This window comes from Pseudonaja textilis, chromosome 11, assembly GCF_049901715.1.
Source record: "Pseudonaja textilis isolate UNSWEBS1 chromosome 11, rPseTex1.2, whole genome shotgun sequence".
Taxonomy (NCBI): Eukaryota; Metazoa; Chordata; class Lepidosauria; order Squamata; family Elapidae; genus Pseudonaja; species Pseudonaja textilis.
This window is the reverse complement of record NC_142000.1, coordinates 21,895,343-21,922,617: the sequence shown is the minus strand read 5'-3', so window position 1 is coordinate 21,922,617 and position 27,275 is coordinate 21,895,343. Positions and strand designations below refer to the sequence as shown.

At 50.2% G+C, this 27,275-nt stretch overlaps 1 protein-coding gene across 3 annotated transcripts; it reads left to right on the top strand.

Moving 5' to 3' along the window:
* The first annotated feature begins 16 nt into the window (after positions 1–16).
* GALNS (galactosamine (N-acetyl)-6-sulfatase) lies at positions 17–27,036 on the top strand. 3 transcript variants are annotated; one of them, XR_015744899.1, is made up of 15 exons: positions 17–504; positions 2,650–2,773; positions 3,484–3,558; positions 5,531–5,633; positions 8,029–8,172; positions 9,124–9,190; positions 9,280–9,407; positions 11,201–11,340; positions 11,570–11,673; positions 14,333–14,469; positions 15,452–15,554; positions 20,203–20,324; positions 23,379–23,496; positions 26,470–26,641; positions 26,836–26,919. XR_015744899.1 is itself a non-coding variant. In XM_026719758.2 (14 exons), the coding sequence occupies exons 1-14, from the start codon at positions 367–369 to the stop codon at positions 26,554–26,556; spliced, it is 1,590 nt and encodes a 529-aa protein (XP_026575543.2). In that variant the 5' UTR covers positions 17–366; the 3' UTR covers positions 26,557–27,036. The 3 variants fall into 3 exon arrangements, 2 of the variants coding, with proteins under 2 accessions (XP_026575543.2, XP_087796435.1); XM_026719758.2 differs by having other exon boundaries at positions 26,470–27,036; XM_087940309.1 differs by having other exon boundaries at positions 17–1,794; positions 26,470–27,036.
* Positions 27,037–27,275: the final 239 nt, after the last annotated feature.

Here is a 27,275-nt window from a genome sequence, read left to right as displayed (position 1 = left end):
TCCCCGCCTCCCCCCTGAATCCCGCCGGCAGGGAAAGTAGCAGGGAAGCGTTTCCTCGCAGCTGTACACTTCCGGCTTCGCTTCGAAGGCTCCTTGCGGGGCTTGGGGCAGGCCAAAGGGTTTATGCACTCATTGCACGGGCGCTCCAGAGCCCCGCCAGCGGCTCGATGCCTACAAGGAGGAGCTGTGGCGAACGGAAGGGCCTTTCCCCGCAGCCCCAAAGGAGCTCCACCCCCTGGCTGGCTTTAGCCCTCACCTTCGACGGGGAGCCGGAAGAGCGGGCGACCCCGCTGCCTGGCCGCCCCACTCCTCTTCGTGCTAGGCTTTTTCGGTCCCGCGGCGGGGCTGCTCAACCTGGGCGTTGCCATGGAGACGCAGCCCGGGCGGCGGCGGCGGCGGGTGATGCTGGCCCTTTGGGGCCTGGCCCTCGTGTGGCGCCTGGGAGCGGCCAACCTTTCCGGGACCCCGGCGGCGCCCAACCTGGTCCTGCTGCTGATGGACGACGTGAGCACAGGCGCCTCATTCCGGGGAAGGGGCCTGGGGGGCGCGGAGTTGGCTGGAGGGGCCAGAGGGAAAGCCCCCCTCCGGTCCAGCTGGACCCTGAGCAGCCCCGGACTTGGGGGAGGCCGGGCAGGGCCTGGAAGACAGACGCCCAGGCGGAAAGGCTCTTCTTGTTTTATTATGACTCGGGAGAGTTATACCCGGTTTCCCAGGGATCTCCTGGTAGTCTCCTTTTCAAAACCACCCAGTTCACTTTCAGAGACCCGAGTTCCCGCCCCTTCGCGGGACTCGTCTTCCTGGGCTTAGAATTTGCCAGCTCAAAGTCTCCGCCTGCCAGGAACTGAGACTTTCCACCCGTAGCCCAACTTCTCAGCCCTTTACGGCAAATGGAAAATCAGTTGGAAATGCCTGAAAATCACCCCTGCGTTTCTTCAGTCCCAGGGCCGATTGGCAGCTCATTTTGTGGGGACGAAGAAAAACACACACACACACACACACAACTTTCCACTGAATGCGGCTCTTGGGAACTGTAAACAGCGGGGAATTGTGCTTATAGGGTCCTTAACCAACCTGAATTTCACTGGGTGTCTGGGAGCCTTTTTGCCTTTTTTGTCTGATGTGCAGTCTTGAAATTCTTGCATTCCAAGTTTCTGGAGGTTTCTGTCTCGTTCTGCCTGGGATAAGTTTAAGTTTTTGTTAGCTTTAGCTTGAAAATCCTTATGGACCAGTCAATCTCTATGGATACTACCAGATTTTTGAAGAAATATTGAGTCTTTGTTTATTAATTTCATATGCCACCCATCTCATTCCAAAGTGACTGTACTACTTATACACTTACATTGCTTTGGCAGGCCAGGAAGCCAAAAAGTGTTACTCTGTATAGAAAAATGGTTCTGAGAATTGGGACTTTCCCCATTGCACATTTCCTGCATTCTGAATAGTATTTCAGTAATATTCCGTTCAGTTTTGATCATTACCCGTAACGGAATGGCCCCCCTGCGATTGAGGCTCGCCTCTCCTCTCAGCATCTCACCTGGACTGTCTGAAGGAGGACTGGGCTCTCTCAACAAGTTGTGGGTCACAGACTTTCCCTAGACAGGTTGAAATCTACTGGGATAGCAGCTGCCCCTCCGTTTCAGGAAAAGGCCTAGCAGCAATGGAGCTTTAGAATTCAGCTCTGGGCTCTTGAACTGTTCCTATGATTATGATTCATCAACCACTTTCCGGAAATTAGTCCACTTTTCTGCTGACTGAACTATTAGCAGAGAATTTCCTAATGGGCCTCTTTATTTAGTAAGTTTTTGTTGCTGGAAATTGTTGATGTGTATATGAACATGCGTATTCCTTAGAAGAAAGTTCCTGTTGTTTTGCCTATTTTTCTGTACAACAAAGACGCTCTCATTTTTTCCTCTTTTTATTATTTTTCAGCATATGTGTGTGTCATTAAAAAAAAAGTTGTAGATGAAGTCTGGCTAAGAGTGTGAGCTGCAGGTGCCAGTATAGAAAAGGCAGGCCTGGCACCGTTTCCCCGGGTTTTCCTTTAATTTCATAATGCTGAATGGAAAATTCACACAGCAACCACAAAATGACCTATGCCAACACGGAGTGCATAATTTGCTTGCAGAATTACTTGCCTTGAGTAGTTCTGAGGGTCACCAGAAAGTTAAAGCTTTTCACACTTTTACCTTAAAACCAAACTGTGCGCAAAAGCAGCCACTCTCCTGTAAGAAAAAAAAAATAGCAGGAATATTATCCTAGTTTGATCTGTTCTGGGCACCTTGGTGACTGTGAATGGAGCCCAAAGACTTGGGATATAAATGTTCCCCAGAGGGATGTCAGTGGTGGTGCCATCACATTCTTAGTTTGGTTGCTTGGTTTCCTTATTGTCCCAGAGGAAACAGCCAGTATCCATGCTCGGTTGATAATCCAGGTGAGGCTCAGTTAATATGGGACTCTGCAAAGTTCAAAGCTTTCTCCCCTTTTCCATGACACTTGTGGAAAGAGCCGGTCCCCCTCTTGAGTGAGCATTGCCATGTTGGGTGCTCTAGTGATGCTTTCCAATACCTGAATGAGAAAAATATAAAGGTTAAAAGCTAACATTCTGGCTCTAAAAGCTTTTATTTTTCTTGCTTGTTGGTGTTTTTTCAGATGGGTTGGGGTGACTTAGGTGTGTTTGGAAATCCTTCCAAAGAGACCCCTAACTTAGACCAGATGGCTGCAGAAGGGATGCTCTTCCCAAGCTTCTACACCGCCAACCCTCTCTGTTCGCCATGTAAGTAGACTCGAGAATGAGGGAAATGTCACGGGCCTGTGGGTAAAAGGCTGTGTGCTAAGATGGAGCATTACCCGGAACTACTGTACAGCCACAGGTCTTTTGTGTTACAGATTAAATGCTCTAGAAAGTACCTGAGAAAATGTTTGATTCTCCAAAATAGTTCAGTTCCTCTGATAGCCTAGTAGTCCATCCAAGCTCCCCACAGATCAGCCTGGTTGGGGAGCAGTTAGGATAATGTTCTACACATTGCAATAGTGGTAATCACAGGTAGTCCTCAACTGATGCTGCTTAGCAGGCGTCCAAAGTTCTGATGGACCTCCCCACAAAAGCCATTTACTATCCGGTTTTAAAGTTCTGAGCTTCCCCCCCCACCCCCACCCAATGATTGCATTTTGGGCACTTGGCAACTGGCTAAGTTTGTGGCAATTTGCAGCGGATCTGCATTCTGCAACTTTTTGTTAACAACTGTGGCATTCGCTTCACTGCCACTGCAAAAAAAGGTAAAATTGGGTATGGTCACATGGTAACTCGCTTAATGACCAGCGTGACTTACAACGGCAGTTCCGGTCCCAACTGTGGTCGTCAGTCAAGGGTTCCCTGTAGGGATGCTGAAAGAGCAGAACTGTCGTCATCGGCTGGGTGCTTGAAAGAAAGGCAGGCTTGGCGGGATCGGCTGTTGCCTTCATGTGTCTCTCTCTTCTTTTCAGCCAGGGCAGCCCTGCTGACAGGCCGTCTCCCTATAAGGAATGGCTTCTACACCACCAATGCCCATGCCAGGAACGGTAGGTCCTCTTCCTGCGAGCAGAGCCAAGGGCAGGGTCTGCCTTCAGAGTTTCGTGTTAAGGGAGGCTTACAGGGCGCATTGGCTAACCTGCAGAGAGGGAGGGACAGGCAACCTCAGGGTTATTTTGCACGATCATTTAAACTACCCACGAGGAGAGGGATCTCCGCTGAGGTCTTAAAAAGTTTTTTCTAAACAATGCAGTTTATATTCTAGAATTTGGGTTAAGACTGCGCTTGTTTCTGTGCCAAAGGGGTTAAGGAACATTTGACAAAAGAGTTATTAAAGTAGTCGTGTGTTATTGTAGTTTAGCAATCTGTTTGAAATTTACTCTTTTAGCAGAAATATGTTCTCTGAACTCGTCAAGGGCATCTGGAGGGCATCACTAAGCTGCCCATAATGAGTACTTTGCTCCAGGATTTTCATGGGGAGATGCCAGCTTGAGCTGATTGGAGGCCAATCTAGCTGGCGTTAGAATTGTTTGTTCCAAAATGGCAGATGCTGGAGGAGACCATATGTTTTGAAGCATGCATTTACAGCTCCAGATTGATGCATGCTGCATGCTGGCAAGTGTGGGTGTTTCTGTCTTTGCTGGAAGAGCGGGGCTTTTCATAGAACGACAAGGGCAAGAGAGTATGGAAGAATGTGTGCAGCATCTAAAGTAGGCGACGGGCCCGTTGCCTTTCTTGGTGAAGGCTTAATAGAGGTGGGCTAGCCAGGGTAATTGAAAAGTCCTGTTAAATGGCGATGCTGGGAGTTAAACAAGGTTCCCAGTTTAGCTCTCAACGACTTGCACTGACATTGAATAGTTCTTGAAGTCTTTTCCAGCCCACCTCATCCAAAGACAAGCATCGGGGATTTAGGGCCCTGAAAGAATCGGGATCTGCTTTAGGCTGGGGCATCGCATGAAGATAGAGTCAGTCATACAGGCAGTCCTTGACTTGCAACCACAACTGAGTTCAAAATTTCTGTTGCTAAGTGAGAAACTTGTTAAGTGAGTTTTTCCTCATTTTACAGATCTTTTTGCCCCAGATAAGTGAATTCCATCAGTTGTTAAATTAACACAGTTGTTACGTGAATATGGCATCCCCCCATTTACCTGGCTTGTCAGAAGATCACAAGAGACCAGGATACTGCAGCCATCATCATAAATAGGCCCCAGTTGCCAAGCACCTGCATTCTGACCACGCGATAAAGGGGATGCTTCAACGGTTGTAAAACTGTGGAAAACATGTTTCAGTGCCGTTGAAACTTTGAATGGTCACTAAACAAACTGTTGTAAGTCAAGAACTACCTGCGCTTGTGGTTGGCCTTTGGAGCACCTGAGAAGAGAATAGCGTGACCTTCCTAGTTTTTTCTTGCCTCCCAGCAGCCTTAGTGCCATTCATTGGGGCATCTTCCTGGACTGGCTATGGCGTTTGGGAAGGGAAAGGAGGGAGTTGCAGGGATCTCCTTCCGTTCTCCGAGGCTGCTTTTAGGTGGTGTTGGTAGGTGGGCAGAGGTCCAGCCTGCAGCCCCGGCACCATCTAGAGTCAGTATTAAGTTGGGTGGCCTTGTAAATCTAGATTGTAAACAAATACATATCTTCTCAAGTCTCCTTGGCTCGTTCTGTACCTGGTCGAAAGCCTCCTTCTCTGCTAGCTTGTAAAGCAGGAGAGGTCAGATTTGCTGCTCGAAATATGGCACACAAATTTGCTGGGTTAGGGTTTTACCCCTCCCCTTTTATTTCCTGTGTATTTAAAACCCTCAGTATAGCATTTTGCTTTTCCTGATGTAAAGAATTAATGAGAAATGGATACATACCTTGAATGGATCCCAAGAGAGTGTCGTTGGAATCTGTTCTTGGCGTCTTCGGCATAGCCTGGTTTAGATGCCTCTAATCCTTGAACGACCCTCAGACCTGAGAGTACCAGCTCAAAAATCCGATTCCCAAGGCTTATTCATCTAGCCAAAGTGTTCTTGTCTTCACGCAGCCTACACGCCCCAGGACATAACTGGGGGCATCCCGGATTCTGAGCTGCTCCTTCCAGAATTGCTGAAGAAAGCAGGCTATGCCAATAAGATCGTCGGCAAATGGTAAAGCTTTTTTTTTTCTGGCTACCTTATTTCTCTGTGCTTTTTGTAGAGTTCTATTTCAGTCTGTAAGTCTTCAGAAATCGAGGCAAGCTGTCTAGATAACCACGTGCTGTGATTGATTTCTGAGCTATCCATGTGCTTCTTCCATTTCTTTTCATTACCAACGACAATGCTTGCAGTGCTTGTGCCGGGTTGTCAATTCTTCCGGTTTTGACTCCCTTGGAATATGGAGATGTGGTCCTTTACTCTCAGAGGGGAAAGTGCCTCTCTCTGATCCCAGATAAATGTGCCCTTCCTACAGGAAAAAGGATTGATGATGTTAGCACACCTTTGAAGAGTTGGGCCATAATCTAGACGGGCAGAGGGTAAACGGAGAGCCGGTGAGCAAATATTGACCTCAATCTGCCTGTGCTGCATCCTGGGAGCATCTTTAAATGAGCAAAGAGTTGGATCATTTAAATTGATGACCCACCTTTGTAGTGCTGGCGCAGGTGTTAAGAACAGAAACAGCCAGGAAATGATTTGCCTACATAAATCATGGTTGTTAAAAAGAAGCTTGCAGCAGCTGCAAAAAATAATGTGTTCTTTGATCCACAGAAAAATGGAAGAAAGCGAAAGACCGAAGTGGTTGTGTTCCTCCTATTTATCACCTGGTTCATTAATGTCCCTGATTGTTATATGTCAGATTATTCCCCAACCAGGTGCTCTCCAGAGGCTGCCTGCATGTTGGGCGACAAATCCAAGCAGCGTAGGGGTGGCTTAATTGGAAGAGGAAGCTCCCTTTCCAGACAGCTGATTCCCCGCCTGGGCTGGCTCAGTCCAGGGCCAAAGCTCTGTAGCTCTGCTGGCGGACTTAGTTGCTTGGACTCTTCATTTAAACCCTGGAAGTTCGCTTCCTTCTTCCTCCAGAGGAAGATTTGACTGAAACAAAAGCTCTAAAGAGGGACGTGCAATTATTCGATTCTGAAGTGGCCACAGGGCTCCAGGAAAATAGGCGTTTTCAGGTGACAGGGATAGAATGTGTAGTGAAGGCATATTTATTTATTGAATTTATATTGTCGCCTATTCGCCCATGACTCAAGGCGGCTTACAGAATGTAAAACCATATTTAAAATAAAAAACAATAAAAACTAACAAAAAGAATCAAATAAATGAATAAAGTACCATAGAACAAAATCTGGGAAAAAAAATAAAAAATCACCCCCCAACTCCCACCCTTCACCCCGACGACAGCAGATCACATGAGCCGTTTGATGGACTCCATCCCGCTCTGGGTTCCCCAGGCCCGCTGGCAGAACCAGGTCTTCAGGGCCTTTCAGAAGAGTGCTAGTTTCAGAGAGAGGGAGCCACCACGGGGAAGGGCCGCCTTCTGGGTCCCACCGGGTGCATCTCCCTCAGGGATGGGACCCACAGCATTCCCTGCCTCCCCATTCTAATGGGTCAGGTAGAGGTGACCAGCAAGAGACCTTCCCTCAGATCACCTGAGGTCCCAAGCCATGAAGGGCTTTAAAAGGGATAACCGGCACCTTGACTTGCACCCAGAAGCAAATCGGCAAATCCAGCTCCTGCAGGAGAGGGGACACATGGGCACGCTGGGATCTGCACAAAACCATATGGGCCGCTGGATTTTGCACCAGTTGGAGCTTCCGGACGTTCTTCAGGGGCAGCCCCACGTAGAGTGTGTTGCAATAATCAAGATGGGAAGTGACTAGGGCATGAGTGACTGTGAGTAGGGACTGTTGGCCCAGGAAAGGGCATTTTCTGAGAATATTTCCTGGGAATCACACGGGTCTTGTGCAAGCCCAGGAAAAACCACCCGGCTATGTTTCTTCCTGCACTTTTCACCACTGGAGGGCAATTTTGTGCCTGGTAGGTAAGTGCAGTTCCAGTGACCCTTTGTAGTTGTAGTTTCCCCTGTGCCAGGCTGTGAGCAGCTTGTTTTCTGTTCCATCCTTATTTGCCATTGTTCCTCTGCCCCGTTGAAGACCAGCCAAAGAACCCCGGGGGCTGTTGAGCAGATCCCTGCGAATAGCAAGGAGCCATACATGACTCATGCATACTTGAGCATCGGCAAATGGTTTGGGTTATAAATTGCCTTAGGAAACCCTGGTTTTGAAAGATGGCCTAGCAATTCAAAAAGTAAATAGGTAGCATTGCTCAGGGCGCGATGGAGAGGAAGGAGCCAAGCAAAGAAGCTTAAGAAGTGGGAGGAATGCGCTAGAAAGATGGAAGAAGTGCCATGAAGAAGTATTCCAGTGCTTGCTGCTTGGCTGGGGGTGTTACTTCTATTCTCCAGTTCCCTGAATTGTGATTTTTTTTTTATAATGGAACGTAGGAGTTTGTTGGCTGCCCTCTGATGCGATTTCCCCCTGATTTGGCTAATCATTTTTTCTAGGCACCTGGGCCACCAACCTCAGTTCCATCCCTTGAGGCATGGCTTTGACACCTGGTTTGGCTCTCCCAACTGCCATTTTGGACCGTATGATAACAAAGCCACCCCCAACATCCCTGTTTATAGGGATACGGAAATGATCGGCAGGTAACCTTTTTTTTATATTACTCACTTCTCTTCGTTCCTTTACTAGTTTTGCTCAACTGTTTTTGAGCATTGTGATCATGGGCAGTTTTGGAGTGCATTCTCTTGCTTTTCTTCTTCTAGCCAAGTTTGAGTAGTGGTTGTATTGCTTTCCTTTCCTTAGGAAGCTGTAAATATCTGGATCAAGTACCTGGGCAGGTCCTCACATTTCAGAATTTCTGCCACAATGCAAATACTTGCAGTGAAAATGATGAACCACCTTGAAAGCACATTTGAGAGATCTGGATCCATTCATTGAGAAACTACTGCATCTAATAAATTATGTATGAACTCAAGGATTATGCCTTGATCACTGAGGAAAGGCCAGCCTCCCACTTACTTCTTGTCCACACGGATTTCATTTTTTAAAATACATTTACAGGCCATCCATTCTACTCATTCCAGGTAGCCCATGTTAAACAAAATTCAGACATGAAATACAGTTCATCCTTCACATTATTATCTACTAAGAGGGAAGAGAAAGTTCATATTTTAACATGAACGTTCCCAGCTCGCAGTTCCTGAAGTGGTACCTGAATCGAGACTGAGTCAGTCATAAGCTGATAATGCTTTTCTGAACAATGCAGCACATCCACATCTTTAAAACCTGCACTGAAAAGCACACACAAAAACGCACTAGGGAAGGTGGTTTGCAAAAACATACATACATTTTGTATGGAAAAGTGTACACGTAATTTTTCATAGAGGTCTTTATAAAATAGGAAGATGAGGAGGAACTCAGTCAGAATGAAGAAAAGGCTGGAACGAGAACTTGAGCAAAATAGCTTGGCTTACTGAGCTGATGGTGGCTGCTGTCAGCAACAGCCTGCATCAGGAGGAGCAAATCCTTTTTCCCTTTATTTTTGCATACCTAAAATGCAAGGAATGTTTTTCTGGTTGTCTTTTCTATCGTAGGTATTATGAAGATATAAAAATTGATCGTAAGTCAGGAGAAGCAAACCTAACTCAAATGTATTTACAGGTAATTTTGTTCTGACGACACCTGTTTCAAACCCAAAGATCCTTTCTGTAGCCTGGGCGATTGCGCTGAACGTTGCTTCTCTCTTCCAGGAAGCCCTGGATTTCATAAGCAGCCAGCAAGCCAGCCGTCGGCCATTTTTTCTCTATTGGGCCATCGATGCCACCCATGCTCCTGTCTATGCCTCCAGGGAGTTCCTGGGCACAAGCCAAAGAGGATTGTAAGTTGGCTTTGAGGAACATATTCTCCTTTCCCTTCCCCGATGTCCCAAGAGAGAATCCCCAATCAGTCCTCCTAGTCTGACTCAGCGGAGATATCCAGGCCTGGTATAAACTGTGTTGTATAGAATTGTAGAGGCTGGAGGCATCATTGAGATCAGTGTTACTTTAAGCGCGGACTTCAACTCAAAGAATTCCACAGCCAGTTCTCACTTCAGTTCATACCGCCTCTTGGGCTCAGAGCATAGGAGTTTCTGCTGTAACACTATAGTTATTTTTCCCTACACTATGGCTTGGAGCTGCAAAAAAAAAGGCACTGCCAGTTTGGAAAAAGTCAAGAAGAGAGGAAACAAATGCGGTCGGTGCTGAAGGACAAGCCCTTCTCTGAAAATATTTTCCTGTCTTGACGGAATCTCAACCTTTTCCTTTCCCTTGAATGTAACTTGCAAAATAACAAATGGGCTTGAGACTCGCTGTCATTTGTAAAACGGTAATGTGGTGCATGTAATGGTTTACTTTCTTGTTTAAACTGCAGGAAAAATAATCATCCAGGTTTTCCCCAAACTAGCCCAAAAAGCTACTTAACAAGAAACTGCCATATTGGTTGTTATTAGTTTTAGCTTTAATAACCATTAACATGGACGAAAGGAATCAACAGCCACACCCAGCATTAAAAAGGGGCTGTTGAGGTCGTCTTCCTGGTTCTAAGAACCATCTCCGTGGCCCAAGTTACGCCAGGCAAGGAAACTATAAATCTAATGTCCCTCTCATTTCGCATAGTCTTCTAAATAAAATTAAAAAATCAACATCACCAAATGTCTACCTGATGTTCAGAGACTAGAAAATCAATTCAGCAATTTTAAAAAGGGCCTTTTATGTTCTTTATCCTAGGAATGAAACAAGCTTCAATGAATTGGAATGCCCGTGAGAATCCTTCAGACCATAGTTTTGCTTTTTTTACTGTTCCCACAGACATGGTCTCCAGCCCCAGGAGTTTCTCTTACTCTCCAGGAGCAGGAAGGCGTCCCTAAAATTGCCTTAGGCCCTGAGAGTTTACCTTCCCAAAAGACAGGTCAGCTCCTGGACCTGAAGTGATTTAGGTTAGTTTTTGCCTTTAGATCCATGAGGTAGTTAATTCCCTACATGTTTAGAGTAGAGTAGAGGAATAGAAGAGGCTTTATTGGCCAAGTGTGTGTTTTAACTTGAGCCTTGGCTAAAATTACCTCATGTTCCAAGAATTCACTTTATTCCCAAGAGCAAGCTCAGCTCCTGAGGCAATACTACCTTTAAAACTAATGTTATCTCTTACTCACCTGAGGTCCTTTTGGTCCTTTTAACAGGACATGGCTGAGATTATCTCGGATCCCACCAATATTTTACTCCTAAAAACTTGAGCCTTGGCTAAAACTATTCAGGACACAGAAGTCAACCTTATTCCCTGAGGGAAGCCACTTGGTGGGGACTGAGGTAACTCACCATAAGTGAGCTGTGGTATAAGACACCATTGAGACATTTACCTCAGCCCCCACTGGCTTTTTACTCCTAGGAATATACACTGTGGTTAAAATGACCTGGCTGTCCCACAAGGTCTAAGAGTCTCAGCTAGAATTACCTCCCAACAGTCCGTGGCACAAAGTCTTCGGCTGCGGAGGCGGCAGTCGGGAGAGAGCCCTTTTCTGCTCCCCCGCGCCCTGCATGTCTGTACACACACATGCATACACACATACATTGAGTATACTCCGATACCCTCATATCTACCTCGACTGCTTTGTAATTCCTTCTCCCTGTCTCTTAGGTATGGCGATGCTGTGCGGGAAATTGACTTTAGCATTGGGAAAATTCTCAGCCACCTTCAAAATCTGGGCATCAGCAACAACACTTTTGTGTTTTTTACATCTGACAATGGTGCCGCCCTCATTTCAGCCCCAGAACAAGGTCAGTTTTCTCCGAGTGGACCTTGGCAGGGTTGGGACAGAATATTAGAAGCAGATTTGCTTTCTTCCAAGGGCATTGTCTACAAATACTTATATCGGGGGCGGAGGGGGGGGGCAGGGGTGTTAAGTTGACAGTGTCTTTTTGAATGACTTATTAGCCCATTAGCCTGAATTCAAATTCTACCTTCCTCTGTCCAGAAATGCTTTGGAATTATTTTCTCTTTATGCAGGAGGCAGCAATGGCCCTTTCCTATGTGGCAAGGAAACAACTTTTGAGGGTGGCATGAGAGAGCCAGCTATCGCCTGGTGGCCAGGACACATACCTGCGGGACAGGTAGGAATCTGGGGGAGGATCTTCTCCGTAGAACTTAACAGTAGTTTTGCTTTATATGGCATCTCGCAGATCTCTAGGTATAATAACGGCGTTCACTGCTGGGTTGTAGGAAACGGATGGTTTTGAATTGTTTTCATGTTCTGTCACTTCCAGTTTTTGGCAAACCTGCACCATAGTGAGCCCTGGGTTTGCTTAACCGCTAATAAAGCTACCGTAGTAAAATCAGTTCAGTCACGCGGCAGATCCATTTGCGACTTATGACCAACCTGCAGGCTTCCTTAGAGTGGTATCTCGAGGACTGCCCGTAAACAGAGTTTCCTGGGCGAGTTCGCCTGCTGCTTCGGCTTTCCCGAAGGATCCAGCTGCAGGATCCTTTCTGTGTTTGCGCTCCTTTCAGCCTCTCTCCTGTTCCAGCCCCTCCAGCCCCCCCCTCCTCCCCCCCCCCACCCCCCACCCCCCGTTCTGCTCCTTGAAGGAGAAAAGAACATATCAAGCCAAAGACAGCGCTGCAACCTTTTCTTCCCTATCTCCCACAAGGTACAAATTGAAATTGAATTAGACAGAGATATCAGGTCTGCTTGCTGTGATAAATGTAAAAGGATTTTATTTAAAAACACCCTGACATTTGTTCACCCAGTTTCAAATATTTAGCTTTCCTCCTTTCCATTCCTGGTGGGGGAAACTTTATTAATTGTCGCCTTTGATTCAGAGTTAGAGCTTGAAAGCGCTGATAATGCCGGAGCTGGCTAGTTCTTCTCCCAATGTGGCCCGCGGCAAAAGGGATTTCATTTTCTCAAACACGCTCTGTATGTGCTGAGAGTTTATAAAATATATATAAGACCCCCTCTTCTCGCGCACAGTAACACGGGCTGTTGTTTGCTGATATGGAAAATATCTGATCTGGCTCCTCTCTGCCTTTCATTATTTATTTTTTTCACCGAGCCACGTCTCTTCAGAGCCTTCTCTTCCCTTCTCATCCTCGTTTTGTTACGGGAATGGCAAAGGAGGGAAAGAGACTGTCGACAGAAGAAAGTGCTACTTTCACCCTCTGAAAACAGCAGAGGGCACCCCCCCTCCCCCGGCAGCCTCCTCCCGTTTCCGCCCCCGCCCCAGATTTTATCTCTCCAATATGGTGTTGCAGATAAACCCAAGTGGCTGTAACGTTGGCCTCCAGCTTCTTTTAAGAAGTTTTCTGTCCTCCGTGCAGGGAGAGGATGGGAGACGGGCGATAGACTCGGCTGCTGAAAATGAGCTGTCTTCTCCAGGCCCGGTGGAATGAAGGGGAGGAAGGGCAAAGCGGCTGCTGGCAGTCCTGGGTGGAACGGGACGACTTGCTGCAGCCCACGTGCTGTGGGACAATTGAACAGTTCAATTTAATTATTTAAAAATAAATATTTCAGTTTTTGTCATTCACGTTTCATTCTGTCCCTCCTTTTGATCCTTTTCAAAATGATTCTATTCCACCATTTCTTTGGTATTAGTGTAATTGTCATACACCCGTCCTGGGCTGGTGGCAGGAATAAAAAGGTCCTTGGAAGTTACCCAAACCTTCCACTCCTGGGGATCTGACCGTTCATTTCTGGTGTGGGAAAATGCTGCTGCCGGCTGGGGTTTCCTCTGGAGCTCATCCCAGAATCTCAGCCCTAAAATGTTTACGTGGAGTTGAAATTTTTTGTATTTTCCTTTTATCTTCAAGATCCTTCAGTAGTCCAGAACAGCGTTTTTCAACCTTGGCAACTTCAAGAAGTGTGGACTTTTAACTCCCAGAAGAATTCCCCGCCTCTTAAAGTTGCTGTGGTTGGGAAATGGTGCTCTGGAGGACCCCGCTGGTGGCTGTGGCTACAGCGTCCCAAATAGCTTTGGAGGCCCTTCGCATCTCTCCCGGTCGCTTGGGAGATCCAGAATCTGGGTACACGTGTATCTCATGTCAGCCTGTCACGGTTGTCCCAAAGGTGCTTTTTTCAAAAGGCAACTGGACTTGCTTGGTTTTAATAGAGCATAAAAATAGCCAAAGGAAATCCAGTTGCTTTTGAAAAAGCATATTTAACAATCTGAGTAATTAATAGAACTAGAACTGGAATAGAATAGAATAGAATAGAATAGAATAGAATAGAATAGAATAGAATAGAATAGAATAGAATAGAATAGAATAGAAGAATAGAATAGAATAGAATAGAATTCTGTATTGGCCAAGTGTGATTGGACACACAAGGAATTTGTCTTTGGTGCAGAAGCTCTCAGTGTACATAAAAAGAAAAGATTCATTAGTCTTGAGTCAAAAATCATCAGGTACAACACTTAATGACAGTCATAGGGCACAATAAGCAATTAATCATACTAGGAAACAGGCAATATAAATCGTAAGGGTACAAGCGACAAAGTTACTGTCATACAGTCACAAGTGGGAGGCGATGATGGGTGATAAGGAGTGATGAGAAGATTAATAGTGATAGTACTGCAGACTTTGTAAATAGTTGGACAGTGTGGAGGGAATTATTTGTTTAGCAGAGTGATGGCGTTCTGGAAAAAACTGTCCTTGTGTCTAGTTGTTCTGGTGTGCAGGGCTCTATAGCGTCATTTTGAGGGAAGGAGTTGAAACAGTTTATGTCCGACTTTGAAACAAGAGTTCTCACAGGTGCTCTTGTCTTGTGGCTTGCAGGTGAGTTACCAGCTGGCCAACGTGATGGATCTCTTCACCACTTGCCTCTCCCTGGCAGGACTGCAGCCTCCCAGTGACAGGCAGATCGACGGCATCGACCTCCTGCCTGTCCTCCTGCAAGGCAAACTAATTGACAGGTGAGTCATGGGCATCCCCCTCCTCTTGCAGAAATAGGTGGCTATTTTGGGAGCCTCTTATTATAGAAGGGTTACTCCTGTCATTTGTTCGTGAGGGTGAAGCACCTGCTTCCTAAAGCTTTTGTGGATGTTGTATCTGGAGCTCGAAACATATATTGGCGACTGCCTTGTCACTCCATGGAGCTTAGTGTTACAATGTCGATTCTTCTGCTTCAGAGTCCTCAATTTTGACCAAAATTTCTCTGCTTTCGTTATGACCCTGTGGCCTTTTCCTGAAGCACCCCTTCCTACAGTTCTGCTGCTAAGGTTTTAGGTCGAGCTATGGACACGATACAATACAGGATACTAGCACAACTGGCCTAAATTTCACTCAGCCGAATTAGATTTGGTCAATTAAAAGCCACATAATTCCAGGAAAGACCAACTTACCCTCAGTCTCCCAACTCCACAACATTGAGTTTGTACGAATAATGTGGTGCGTTCTCCTTTTTTTGCAAAATAATTGACTGAAATGTATATGTCGCTCTATTTGAGTTCCAAGCAAATTTCAGAGCTTGGTTTCTCTTGGCTTTGGGGCTGGCAATTTGGCCTCCTGTATCTTTGGCATCTCCATCACACAGGTGCCTTTCTCCCTTGAGTATTTTAAGTCAGCGGCGTCCTCTGTGTGAAATTTCACAGTTCAAGGATGAACAATCACTGGCAAGACAATTGGTATAAGGTTTCATTCTGACTTTGCTAGGCGAGCTCTCCCTCTTGATGGATGCTTTTAAAAATGCTAATTGAAAACCTTGCAGAAAGGCTATTAGAAGCCTGCCTGCTCCTGACTGATAGCTAAGTTGCCGGCCAGGCTTTGCTAAAGAGTTTGTCTCCCTTATCTCTGTAGCTGCCTGGGCGGGGGGGCGGGGGAGTGACTTCTTTGGATATGTTACACTTCTCATGTGGCTGTGCCTCTCTCTTTGTCCCTCCCCATCCTCTCAATCAGACCAATATTTTATTACCGTGGCAATGAGATGATGGCAGTGCGGGTTGGGCTTTATAAGGCCCATTACTGGACCTGGAGCAATTCCTGGGAGCAGTTCAGCCAGGTAATTGAAAATTCCTTCCTTCCTTCCTTCCTTCCTTCCTTCCTTCCTTCCTTCCTTCCTTCCTTCCTTCCTTCCTTCCTTCCTTCCTTCCTTCCTTCCTTCCTTCCTTCCTTCCTTCCTTCCTTCCCCGCTATTTTCAAAAGTGATGCATCATCAAAACATCAACTTCAGTGCAAGATGTAGTTTTAAGGAGGCTTCAAAGGTGTTAAAAAGCTTTTAGGGAGGATCAGGATTGTATTAAAAAGAAAACATTTAGACTAATTCGGGTTTTCAAACATAGCAACTTTAAGAAGTGTGGGCTTCAACTCCCAGAATTCTTAAAGCTGCCAAGTTTGAAGAACCCTGGGAGGGAGAGAAGGAGGAGGCCCTTTCCCAGTCTCACTCCGATGTGCTTTGTTCCTCTGGTCCAATTCAGCATTTCAGGCCTGCCTGCTGGAAGAAAGGGGCCTTGGACCCTTGCCGCCTGTCTGCCTGGCATGAGTCTGTGAGAAAGAGCACAGCTTTGATAATGGAGCTGCCGGTTCCAAGGTTATCCCCTTGTGAGTGGTGGCAGAAGTGCAATTAAGGGGTGTTTATTCCTTTCTAAGTCTTTGTTTAACTGCTAGTTGATAAAAGTCAGTAATTATACTGTACATCATGGGGTGATTAAAAATCCATTGCTTTCCAGCTGCTTGTGTTGTCTGCAGTTGGGGTGGGTACAACTGGAGCACCCAATTAGTGGACAGAACCCCCATTAACAACAGGAAGGTTGTGTGAGGGCTAAAATTGGTCCTATTCTTCTGCGCTTTGATACTAATTACAACACTAGGTAATAGTTGGTTTTTTTATATAAAAAAATAGAATGCCGAATATCATTACATTTTTGATTGCAGATGCTTGAAACGCTCGCAAAGTATAATTGCTATTTAATCTCCTTTTTGCTGTCTCCAGTTTTTTTATCAATATTATTGATAAATAATAGGAGATACATAAACAAAAGCAACTTGATGTTGTTGGTTCCTTTATGAAAAGGGAGTATTAAACACATATGTTGAACATGAGAACAGGGATTGCAACAGCCAGCAGCGGCTGAGACCTCCTCAATGGAACAGGAGCCAGCTTTTTAATTGGATGTTTTGCTCCACTGGACCCAAGGGAATAAGGCCAGATTTCCTTAGAGGCTTCCTGGGATCTGACCCGTACCCTGAACTGGCCGGAATGCCTCAGTTGAAGGCTGGGATAATGGCGGGAAGGAGGCTTCCTTTCGGTAGACCAGACCATTCTCTGGATGTCCCTGGAGACCCAAAGGGTGCCGTCCTGTCTGCCGTGTGAAGGGATAGGAGTGGGCAACTTCAGGGCTCTCCTTTTTGGTGGGGCAGGTGGTTCTTCTGGGCCATCCTATGGTTAGAACTGCAGTTGTTCAAGACTCGCTTGGTCCTGGATTGGCCAAATTCTGTTTATCTTGGCTTATCAAGAGAGGGCACCGTTCCTGCGAAAAGCACCTGTTTTTCTTGATAAGCCAAAAGAAGGAAAGGAAAGCAGAGCAGAGCAAAGCAACTCAGCAGGAAATCCACCTGGCTAAGAAGAAGCTGGCAGAGTCGGTTTGCAGCTGTAACTGACCGAGGAAGAATATTTACTTAGCTGCCATCCAGAAACTGTAAAAGGGCCATTGTGATTTACAAGTGGTTCTTGTTTGCACAGTTTTAAGTTGTCATCCCTTGATTAATGGGTTGTGTGGAGCAGAAGGGAAGTTTAGTGCTGAGAAGATGGGTGTGAGTAACTGAGGTATGAAAAATGACACTTGTGGAGGTGCGTTTTTTTCCTGAACATAATAATGGGGAACTCTTTAAATCTGGGCAGGCAGATTAACATCTCAGATGCCCCGGAGAATCGATTAGAGACGCCAAAGAGTTTGAAGGTTTGGAGAGGAGGCAGAGGCCATGTTGCCTTGGAGATGTTGGGACTCCCCCACCCCCACCCAGCCTGGTTTATCCTTGGGGTGGGGGTGCGGGGGGGTCATTTCTAGTGCCCTTTCCTTCCCAGGTCTGGAATGGGGCAGATGAGGACACACCTCTCAAGTCCAAAGCTTGCCCAGGTGTGAAGGCAGCCTTGGAGAGTAGACCCTGTGGGTGCTTCTTGCAGCGGATGCCCCCCCCCGCCCCCCCCCATCCTACCTTACTCAAACCTCACGCATTGCAGCAGTGCGGTGGTTCACCTTAGGAAAGGAGAGGCTCTGCCTGGAATCCTGGAGGCGCATCTCAGCTCCCCTTTGCAGGAGGAAGGCAGGGCGGGCTGAGCAGAGAGCGAATCCGCAGCAGAAGGAGGGAGGCGGTGCCCAGGTGATGGGCTGCCAGATCAAAGCATGTTAACCTTTGTGCTTGGGGAGAGCCCACTGGTGCCCGTCTGCTGCTTAGCTCCTTGTTTATATTTCTTGAGCATCTGTGGCTGTTGGCTGGGAAACAGATGCAGGAACACAACCACAACCCCTGAGCAGGGTGACCCTGAGGGCCGGCGTGCGTTCCAGGGAGGAAAGCGCACAGTTGAGATTCAGCGCCAGAGGCAGAGCGGGGCAAGCCCGAAGAAGAAGATGGGTTCTTCCTTACGCTTGAGCAACGGACGCTGGATGTTTCAGGGGCGTCATTAGCATGTCGATAAATGAGTGACAGCGGAGTGCTGTTTGCAGGGGACATTTCTGGGTAGGAGGGTGGAGGATTCCGGACCGATTTCTTAAAAGTCTGGCAAACCTTCCAGGTGCTTTTATTAAGAATTTACACTCTGTGTTTCGCCTGGTGTTAGGCTTCCAAGCTTCCAGGTTGGCACACCGGATGTCCTGTGATACTGCTTAATCTCGACTAGCAGCTCTAGTTGCCCACCCAGAGGGAGGAAATCTGTGCCTAATGACCGGCAGACGGATCCTAACCCACCCTTGGTGATTAGTTGAATCCCTGATTTCAAGCCGGTGTTAACATGAGGAGCAACGGATTCTGTAAACAGGCAGCATGGCAGCAAATACCCAGAGAATACATTCTTACCTCGTGCAAAAAACCCACATTTGCACTATAGGCACCCCATGCTAATTAGCATTCTCTTAATTAAATAGCCTTTTTGATTTGCATCCAAGTTACAATTGTTCCGGTTTGGGCTTTTATTAGGTTTTTGGCTCTCATTAGCTGCTGTTGTTGTCATTCTATTATTCTGCTCTCTAAGAAGAGATTTGGGCTTTGCAGAAAGGCAGAGCTTGCTGGGTCTCTGGCCAACCAAAGGTGAAAAGGTCCATCACCTCCAGGGCCCTTCAAGATCCATTCGAGGGTTGCCTGCTGCAGCTTATCAAAGCCTTTTCTTTCTCTCTTTCCTTCCTTCCTTCCAGCCACCGAGACAGAAATCTGTAGCTCTGTGCAGGTAAATGGGATTTCATGAGCTTCTAACCTTTCTTACTTTATTGAAAAGCAGAATATTAACTGCTCCACTGACCAGCCTATCCACTAAAGACAGACAGGATATTTTTAGAAAATGGTTTGCCAATCACATCTCCTCCGACGTCTGCAAAGAGACTTTTGGATGAATGCTTGTTTTATGTGCAAGCAAAGTGCAGCTGTGCCACCTCCCCGCCTCCCTTCATAGCACCCTTGGTCTTCTGGGAAGCAACAGCAGCCTGGAAAGGTGGCCTTGGAGGGGGCGCTGGGGGGAACCTGGGCTGGGCCATCAACGATAAGCAAGGAGGAGGGTCCTGGAAGAGGCACACGCCCGCCTTCTCTGGCCCTGCCAAGGTGAGGCCAGAGTCAAATGACATTATATCGTCTAGACGTGCCAGGATGTAGAATGCCATGTGAGGCAGAAGGTTGGCACTCCCACCCATGAAGAATTAAGACCCAATGCCCAGGGAGAGAGGAACCTGCCTGGGGGAGAATTGGGACTCACCCGCTTGACTCTTTTCCTGCCACACCTGTTGTCCTTTGCCACCTGTGTAGATCCGGACTGAGCCTGATCCAGGGCAAGATGGTTGGTATATTCAGGGCTGGGAAGGGTTTCACCTGTCACGAAGCCTTTTTTAGCCAGGCAGGTTGCCAAGAGTCACAGCTGTCCCTAGGACACCTGGGTTGCCCCGGAGATGCTCTAGGCTGCACTCCTGGAGGCTCATGGGTTGGTGAAGGAACCCAGAGGGCAGATTCCTAACAGTCTGGATGGGTGTCCCAAAGGCGGTTTTCCCAAAGGCAACTGGACTTTCTTGGGGTTTTTTCCCTTGAAAACATTTCACTTCTAATCCAAGAAGCTTCTTCAGTAAACAGAACCGAAGAAGCTCCTTGGATTAGAAGTGAAAGGAAAAAAACCCCAAGAAAGTCCAGTTGCCTTTGAGAAAATCGCCTTGGGGGAAAACCCTGACCCGGATGGTGACGGAGCAGCTCCGTGGGCGTGTGGAGTGCAAACTGCAGTAAGTGGGGGAGGGGGAGGTGATTCCCCCAAAAGGAGAATTCGCATTTCAGCTTGAGGCACCAAAGGTCCAGCGAGGGCCGCTGCCCGGATGGAGAGCAGCTGAGCGGGATGCCGACTGAGGAAGAGAGGAATCACCGGGGCCTCAGCTGCAGCTCCATCTCTTTTGCCCACTCCCTTGTCCCTCCCCCCCCACCCTCTTCTCCTCACTGCTGACCCTCCTGCTTTCCTGGTGCTGCAGGGCATCGATTTCTGCCCGGGGCAGAACATTTCCGGAGTCACCACCCACGAGCAAGAGGAGCACTCGAACCTCCCCCTGATCTTCCACTTGGGAAAGGACCCTGGAGAAAAGTACCCCATCAGGTGAGGCGGGGTGTGTGTGGGGGTACCTGAGCGAGAGGAGCCCCCCCCCAATCCGGGAGGGAAGACACCACCACGCTAGGCGGGGCTTTAGGGGTCCCTTCTCCCCGGCTCCACTGATCAACCCAAAGCTCCTTCCTGTCTCCAGTCATGGGAGAAACACCCCAGGTTTTCTGCCTTGCAGTCCCGTCATTTCCATTTGGGGGGGGGGATTCTAAGGCAGGAGGCACGTGGTGTGTATCTGTGTTAGTTTAACTTAAGTAGCCCCCTTGGCGGCCAGCCTGTCCGGGGTGCCTATGCTAACGTGGGGGAGGGGAGGGGGACGACTTCAAGCAGGTGCCAGCAAGGGCCGTGTGGCCTGCAGGCCAGCCAGACAACCGTATTCCTGTCCACGGGGAAGGGGGAGAATGTTGGTGTCTATGGGCGGCTTTGCCTCTGGGAGATCCGACCTCCTGGCCCCTTTTTTCCGTAGATGGCCAGTGAGGAGATGGAGGCGGCTTCTCCTCCTTCTCCTTCTCCTTCTCCTTCTCCTTCTCCTTCTCCTTCTCCTCCTCCTTCTTCTGTGAAGGCGCAAGCGGAGCTATGATAATCAAGCTCAGCAACTTAAGATCTGTGAACTCCAACTCCCAGAATTCCCCAGCCGGCTGCGAGTTGAAATCCACACGTCTTAAGTTGCTGAGGTTGAGTAACCCTGGAGTAGAGGGCAAGGAGGAGCCCTCGGGTGGAAGGGCTTCTCGGTTGCAGGTGGAGCCTGGCCAGCCTCCCGGGGAGAGCAACTCTATGGGCAGGGAGGCACCCCCAAAGGAAGCCCCCGCCCCGCCTTTGCAGATGACCCTGCCCATTCTGCCACGAGGGTTGCCATCCCTTGGATTCGCAGCCGTGCTCGAAAGGGAGGGCAAGGAACCCGAAAGGTGCCTGGGATGAAGCCCCCCACCCCTTCCCCTCCGTTCCCGGCAGAGTTAACCCCGGAATGAGCCCCGTCCTACGGATCCGCTTCAGGTGGAGGAGGAGGAGGAGGAGGAGGAGGAGGGGGACAGATAGCAGGAGCACAATTATGCTAGATGAGCTAAACGCACACACCACACCTGGGCCTGGGACCACCTGCCTCCCCTCCCATTCCTGATTGGCTCTCTGGGGACCTCCCGGAGGTAAAGTGTTAATTAGCGTAATGACCCTGGACTCCATCCCCTCCCTGCCTTCATCCAGAGCCAGGAATGATTCCGGTACACAGGGGGAATCTCGCAGGCGGCCTCCTCTCCAAGCCACCTGCTCACCCAGCCCTGGCTCACTCTCCCCTTTCATTCTTCCGCTGCAATTCCCAGCCGCTCTTGGGGACGCGGAGTACAAATTTGGTGCGTCCTGCGGGCAGAGTGGCCTGTCGGAGACCAGAGGCATGCGAGACCCCTGTGCAGGCACGGCCCCATGGCTACCACAGACATTGTGCAAGCGTAGCCCCACAGCTCCCTTGTCGTTTGGTCGTCTTGCCTGCTGGGGGAGGGTGGCTCTGATTCCCGGGGGTGGAGACCGGACGGCCCCTGCCAAGCACATCTCCCTGGGACCTGGACAGGCCTGCTGCCGGTTGGTGGATGGGCGCTGCTGGCCTTCTCCTCTGGAGCCCCCCCAGGCCCGCCTGAAGAGGAACCAGCGTCCGGTTCGGCCTTGAGTTAAGCAGGCCATTCTGGGTCCCCAAAGATAGGTGAGCTGCCTTCATCTAGGGCAGTTTTGCCAGCCTTGTACGGCCGTGTTTCTCAACCTGGGTCTGGACTTCAACTCCCAGGATTCCCCAGGCAGCCTGCTGAGGATCCATGGCCTTCTGGGGATGGAAGGCCAGGTCTCCGAAAGCTGCCAAGATGGAGAAATACAGTCGCAGAGGGTCTGCTGCTCCATAGCACAGGGCCTGTTTCGCTGGGCAGCGGATCCCTCAAAGCTCAACTTCCCAGCTGAGCAAGCAAGATCAGATCACCAGCCGGGGCAACTTCCTTCCTCTTCGCTTCGGGTTCTGGTGGTCCAGCCCCCTCGCCCCCACGGAGCTCGGTTGCAAGGAATGGGACACACGCCACCCACTTCCTTTGGGGCACTGGAGAGTTGCCCAAGAGGATGGTACCGATTGGCGTTTGCGAAAAGTGCTGCCGTGGCACGTCCCAGGCTCGTGAGTGTGGTTGATCTTGGAGAAGGAGGGGGGCCGGCTACAGCCCGACAGCCGGGCACCCTGGTGAGCTCGGACCGGAAGCGAAGAGGAAGCTTGAGTCGGCCGTGGTTTCCATTTGGTCTCCGAATGTGATCTGCGCTCGTTCGTTCCCTAAGGGACTCTAAATATGATAGACAGAATGAGATCGCTAAGTCTGAGCCCCAAGATGTGCTTGAAATGAGGCCACAGAGGAAAGGAGACGTTAATCCACTTAAACAAGTACCTGCCAATGTTTATAATCCTGATAAAAATAAGGGGGTCCAAGAGGAGGGAGGAGCTGCTCCTTAAGGTAGAGGACAGGACCCTAGCAACGAACTCTCTTGCCCTCGGCCTAGAGCAGCCAGGGCCCAGGGAGGTTTTTTTTTCCCCATGGGGGTGGGGGTTGTTCATCACCCCAAGAGCCACTGCCCTGTTAGGGAGCGGGAACTGGGAGGGGATCTGCTCTGGAGGCAGAAGTCTCTCATTTCAGCCTCTGAGATCCTGAACGGAAAAGGATCAGGAAGCAACTGAGGAGAAACGCTTTGGACTTTTAAAAACCTGGCAAACCTGGACCATCCCCCACGGACGATCCCCAGCAAGAAGGGAGACACGTTCGAGGCAATACTCAACAGTCCTCTGTAGGGGTTGCTTTCATTGGGATTCTTGCATTGAAAAGGGGGTCAGACTGGACGGCCTCAAATGGACCCATCCAGTTCTGGGATTCTACGAAGCTTCAGTTGGCTGGATTGACTGCCCAGTAGTAGCGTGTCCTCAGCCGACCTGTGGCTGAGGAAACAGTTGGGACTACAGCAGGGTGTATGTTTCTGGCCAGGCCTGTCAGCGTTCCCTTCCTTTGGGTCCGCTTTGAGTCAGCTGTGGTTCTGTTTCAGCTTCGCCAGTGCCGAATACCAGTTTGTTTTGGAGAGGGTCTCTCCCGTCGTCCAAGAGCACAAGGCCACGCTGGTCCCAGGGCAGCCTCAGCTGAACGTCTGTGACAAGGCAGTCATGGTAAGGCACCCAAACACAACCTGACCTTCCACGGCTCCTATTGTGCCTGGTGGGGCTGGCGTATCTCCTTTGACGCTGGCCCGAAACCACCAGGCCCCTGGGCTGGGTCGAGGTCTGGGGTGGGGGGTGGGGGCTGTGTTTCTGTTGAGTCCCGGGCTTCCCAAGGCCAAAACTCCTCTCCCACCGCCAGGCCCGTGTCTTCCTTGCAAAAGGAGGGATGCCCTTTGTACGCTGACCACGGGGAAGACGCTGTGGGCCTGCTCCGGCCAGGTGGGCCCAGGGAAAAGGCTGCCAAGGCGGCGGGGGGGATGGACGGCCATCCAGACGATCTCCCTGCATAGGGGTGACCTCGGTCAGGGTGGCCTTTGGCCTCTCCTGTGGCGGTGGGGTGGGTGGGACTGTGCTGCCTGACCATTCTCGCCCGGTGGGAAACGTAAAAGGAGGCCTGGCACTGAATGCCTGGCGTTTTCTCGTCAGCAAACAGCAGGTTCCGGGTGTGTTTCCAGCCGGAAGAAGCCCCCACTGAAGTAGCCCTACGGCGACCGGCTCGCCTGGAGCTACCCTTGCTGCAGGCTGGCTTTGGCTTCAGGCCTCAGATGCGACAAACCCCCTGGTGTAGGCCTTCTCCAGTTAGACTTCCCTGGACCGGGCTCATGCCGGCCTTCTGCACGGCACCTACAACATCTCTCTGCCCCAGTGAGAAAATGCGGCTCTCAGCGGCCAAAGGCTTCAGTCCCGTCAGCCTTGTTTCTATCGGTTTCGCTTAGCATGAGCTCCTGGGGAGGCTTTTGCCAGCTGCAGCAATGCCAGGCGCTCAGGAGAAGGAGAGAGACCTGGCCTCTGCAGCACTTACACCTGGGGATTCTAGCTCACCCAGGGCCCCAAGCCAAGGTTTGTGGAAGGATGTCTTCATAAATAAACCACAATTCCCTGGGTTCACCTGGGGCTAAGCCATAAGCCGTAGTTCACAAGCCACAATGGCTTGTTTTACATAACCTGTCAAAACCACACAAACCACAGGGTGGTTTAGGACAACAAGACGACACGGGAGGCTCCTCCGTGACCCTCTTAAGAGGCCGAGCCTAGTGGGGTGAAACTGCCTTCTGCCCCACTGTTTCCTCCCTTCAGCATTTCGGGAGTGGGAAGTGGGCTTTGAAAGCCCCGTTAATTGTCCTCTAAGCTGCCCAGAGAGATTTTGTTTGGGGGGGCAGGCTTCCCAGGGCCTCCTGCTCTTCTGGCTGGGCATCACTGCCCCCTGGTGTCGGCTGTGCAGAATTCAGAGCTCCAGGAGAGGCTCAGGCAGGCGCTCTCTCCTTCGCCCTCTCGGCAAAAGCCCCAAAAGGAAGGCCAGCAGGACCGGGCGGGGGAGGGCGACCCTCCAGCCACTGACAGCCGGCTTTGTCCACCCACGGCTGGGTGGGGAACTGGGAGAGAAGAAGGCGCTGTGATCGCTGTGTAGCAGATGGAAGCGGGCGGGGAAAGGGAAGGGGAAGGTGGCACAGGTTGGCAGGGAAGTGGGGACACCCGCCGGGCTGACTGGCAGTCCGGGCCCCGTTCGCTTTCGATGGGGGAGAGTTGGCTCTGGGGGGGAGGAGGCAGCCTCTTTGTCCAGGTGAGTTTTAAGAGGGAGGGCTGCTTCACAAAGGGGAAGAGAGAGGGCTCGGAAGGAGCAAAGGACTTTGCTGGGGTGGGTGGGCCACCCTTTCTCCTAGAGTCGGCAGCTGGCTTGGGCCAAGCCTCCTCCTCCTCCTCCTCCTCCTCCTCCTCCTCCTCCTGAGTGGTAGGAAGGACTTCCATGGTTTTTAGCCCTGGCGCATGGGACACGCCGCCCACCCCCATCACTCCAGTGGCTGGATACCCTCCCTCTCCCGACCACTCTCCCCCCTCCCACCCCCCAGGAAGGAGCACCCCCTTCTTGGAAGCCTGAAGAGCCTCCGTCCTGCCCCTCCTGGCACGGCTCCTGCCCTGCAGAACGGGAGCCGGTTCCAGCAAGCCTCAGGCTATGTAAATGCCTTCCAATCCATCAGTTGCCAGACTAATCCATCAAACCTCTCATTCACACACACACACACACACACAAGTTCTTATGGGCCTCACCCCTGCCCTCCCAAGGCTGCCGGCTTGGCTTCTCCGGGGCTCCTGGGAGAAGCTCCACAAACCCGTGTGCAAAACGATTGGTGCATCGGCCAAGGGCCTCGGGTATCGTGTTGTACAGGTTACACAAAAAGGTGCAAAAAGGCCCTGCCTAAGGAACAGCTGCGTACAAAAGACCTCAGCTGCACAACAGAAGCCGGGTCCTCAACTTGGCAACTGTAGAATTTATGGACTTCAAGTCCCAGAATTCCCCAGCCAGCAAAGCAAAGGTGGCTGAGAGATTCTGGGAGTTGAAGTCCCCAAGTCTTAAAGTGGCCAAGGTTGGAGACCTCTGAAATAGAGCCTAGAGCATGGGATCAGGGGGCTGGAAGGGACCTCAAGAGGTCTTCCAGTCCAACCCCTGCTCAGGGAGGAGATCTTACACCTCCCTGGTCAAAGGGCTGTCCAGTCTCTTTCGAAGGTTCCGTGGCTCAGCTGGGCTCCTTTCTTGGTTCCTTGAAATCCGGCTTCTCACTCAGGAAGGCGGGGTGGGGGGGGGGGTTGGGGGAGAGGCCTGTAGAGGGCCCCCTCTCTAGTTTGGCCTGTGCTGAATGGCTGTGGGGACACCTGGCGTGGCTGTTCTCATCCAGGGGGAGGATCCATCAGCCACAACCGGCACAGATGCTTGCAGCATTGTCCATGCAGAAGCTGAATCTGGGTGGGTGGGGGGTCCTCACAGGCGGGGAGGAGCCGCCGCCCCACCCCGGCTTTGCAAGGGTTCCAGAGGCTCCGCTTCCAACGGCGGTGGTGCCGCTATTGAGGAAGCAGAGAGACAAGAGCCCTGGCTTCCCCAGGGATGTGGGGGTGAGCTCTGACTCTCTCTCTCTCTCTCTCTTGCAGAACTGGGCTCCTCCGGGCTGTGAGAAGCTGGGCAAGTGTTTGAAAGCGCCCCCTCCTGACCCAAAGAAATGCTTCTGGCCTCACTGAGGAGGGCAACTGGCCTTGGCAACCGGCTGTCCAGCAACTGTTGCCCCCACCCCACCCTGGGGAAGGTGACTCTGGCGACTGCTGCGGCTGCTTGTGCGGAAGGAAGCATCCCAGGGTCGCTTCGGACTTCGAACTGGGGCGACTTGCATCTCTCTCTGGAAGTGAGACTCTCCGGAAACCGGGGAAATGCTTGATACCCTCGCAAGCCTCAGGGTCTCCTTCGGGGAAACGCCCTGCCCCAAGCGGGCTCCAGGGGAAGAGGATCTTGGGGTCGGTAGCCAAACAGCCTTTTCAAGATACAGCCGCTCCGTTCTCGGAACCCCGCTGCTTTTCGGGAAGTGCCAAATCCTCACATGAAGGAGCTTACTGTGACTTTTTCTTTCTTTTTTTTTTTTTTGGAAAAATGAGTTAGTTTTGTATCTCTGGAAGCCAATTTTTAATACTGCTGAGCATTTGTAAGAAATGAAGGCAGCTTGTATATTTGAGTGCTGTGGTTGTGTCTTTTGGTGGGGGGTTGCCCCAAGAAAGGGACGGGGGGGCTAGGAGGCCCTGCTTTGAAACCGGGACTTTGGCCCTGCGCGCTTGAGGGGTCCCTCCGGGATGGGAGCAAAGGCCGAGGCCGCCGCCTCTAGGGAGGTTCTCCCTCCTCCAGGCCAGGGTGTCCCCAAGGCGCTTCCTCCAAAAGGCAACCGGACTTCCTGGGTTGCTTTTCCTTCGAA

Coding starts and splice junctions, on each gene's coding strand:
- GALNS (XM_026719758.2), top strand. CDS start 367: ATGGAGACGCAGCCCGGGCGGCGGCGGCGGCGGGTGATGCTGGCCCTT. Junction 15,555..20,202: donor CCTGGGAGCAGTTCAGCCAG/GTAATTGAAAAT, acceptor CTGGTGCTGCAG/GGCATCGATTTCTGCCCGGG. Junction 23,497..26,469: donor TCTGTGACAAGGCAGTCATG/GTAAGGCACCCA, acceptor TCTCTCTTGCAG/AACTGGGCTCCTCCGGGCTG.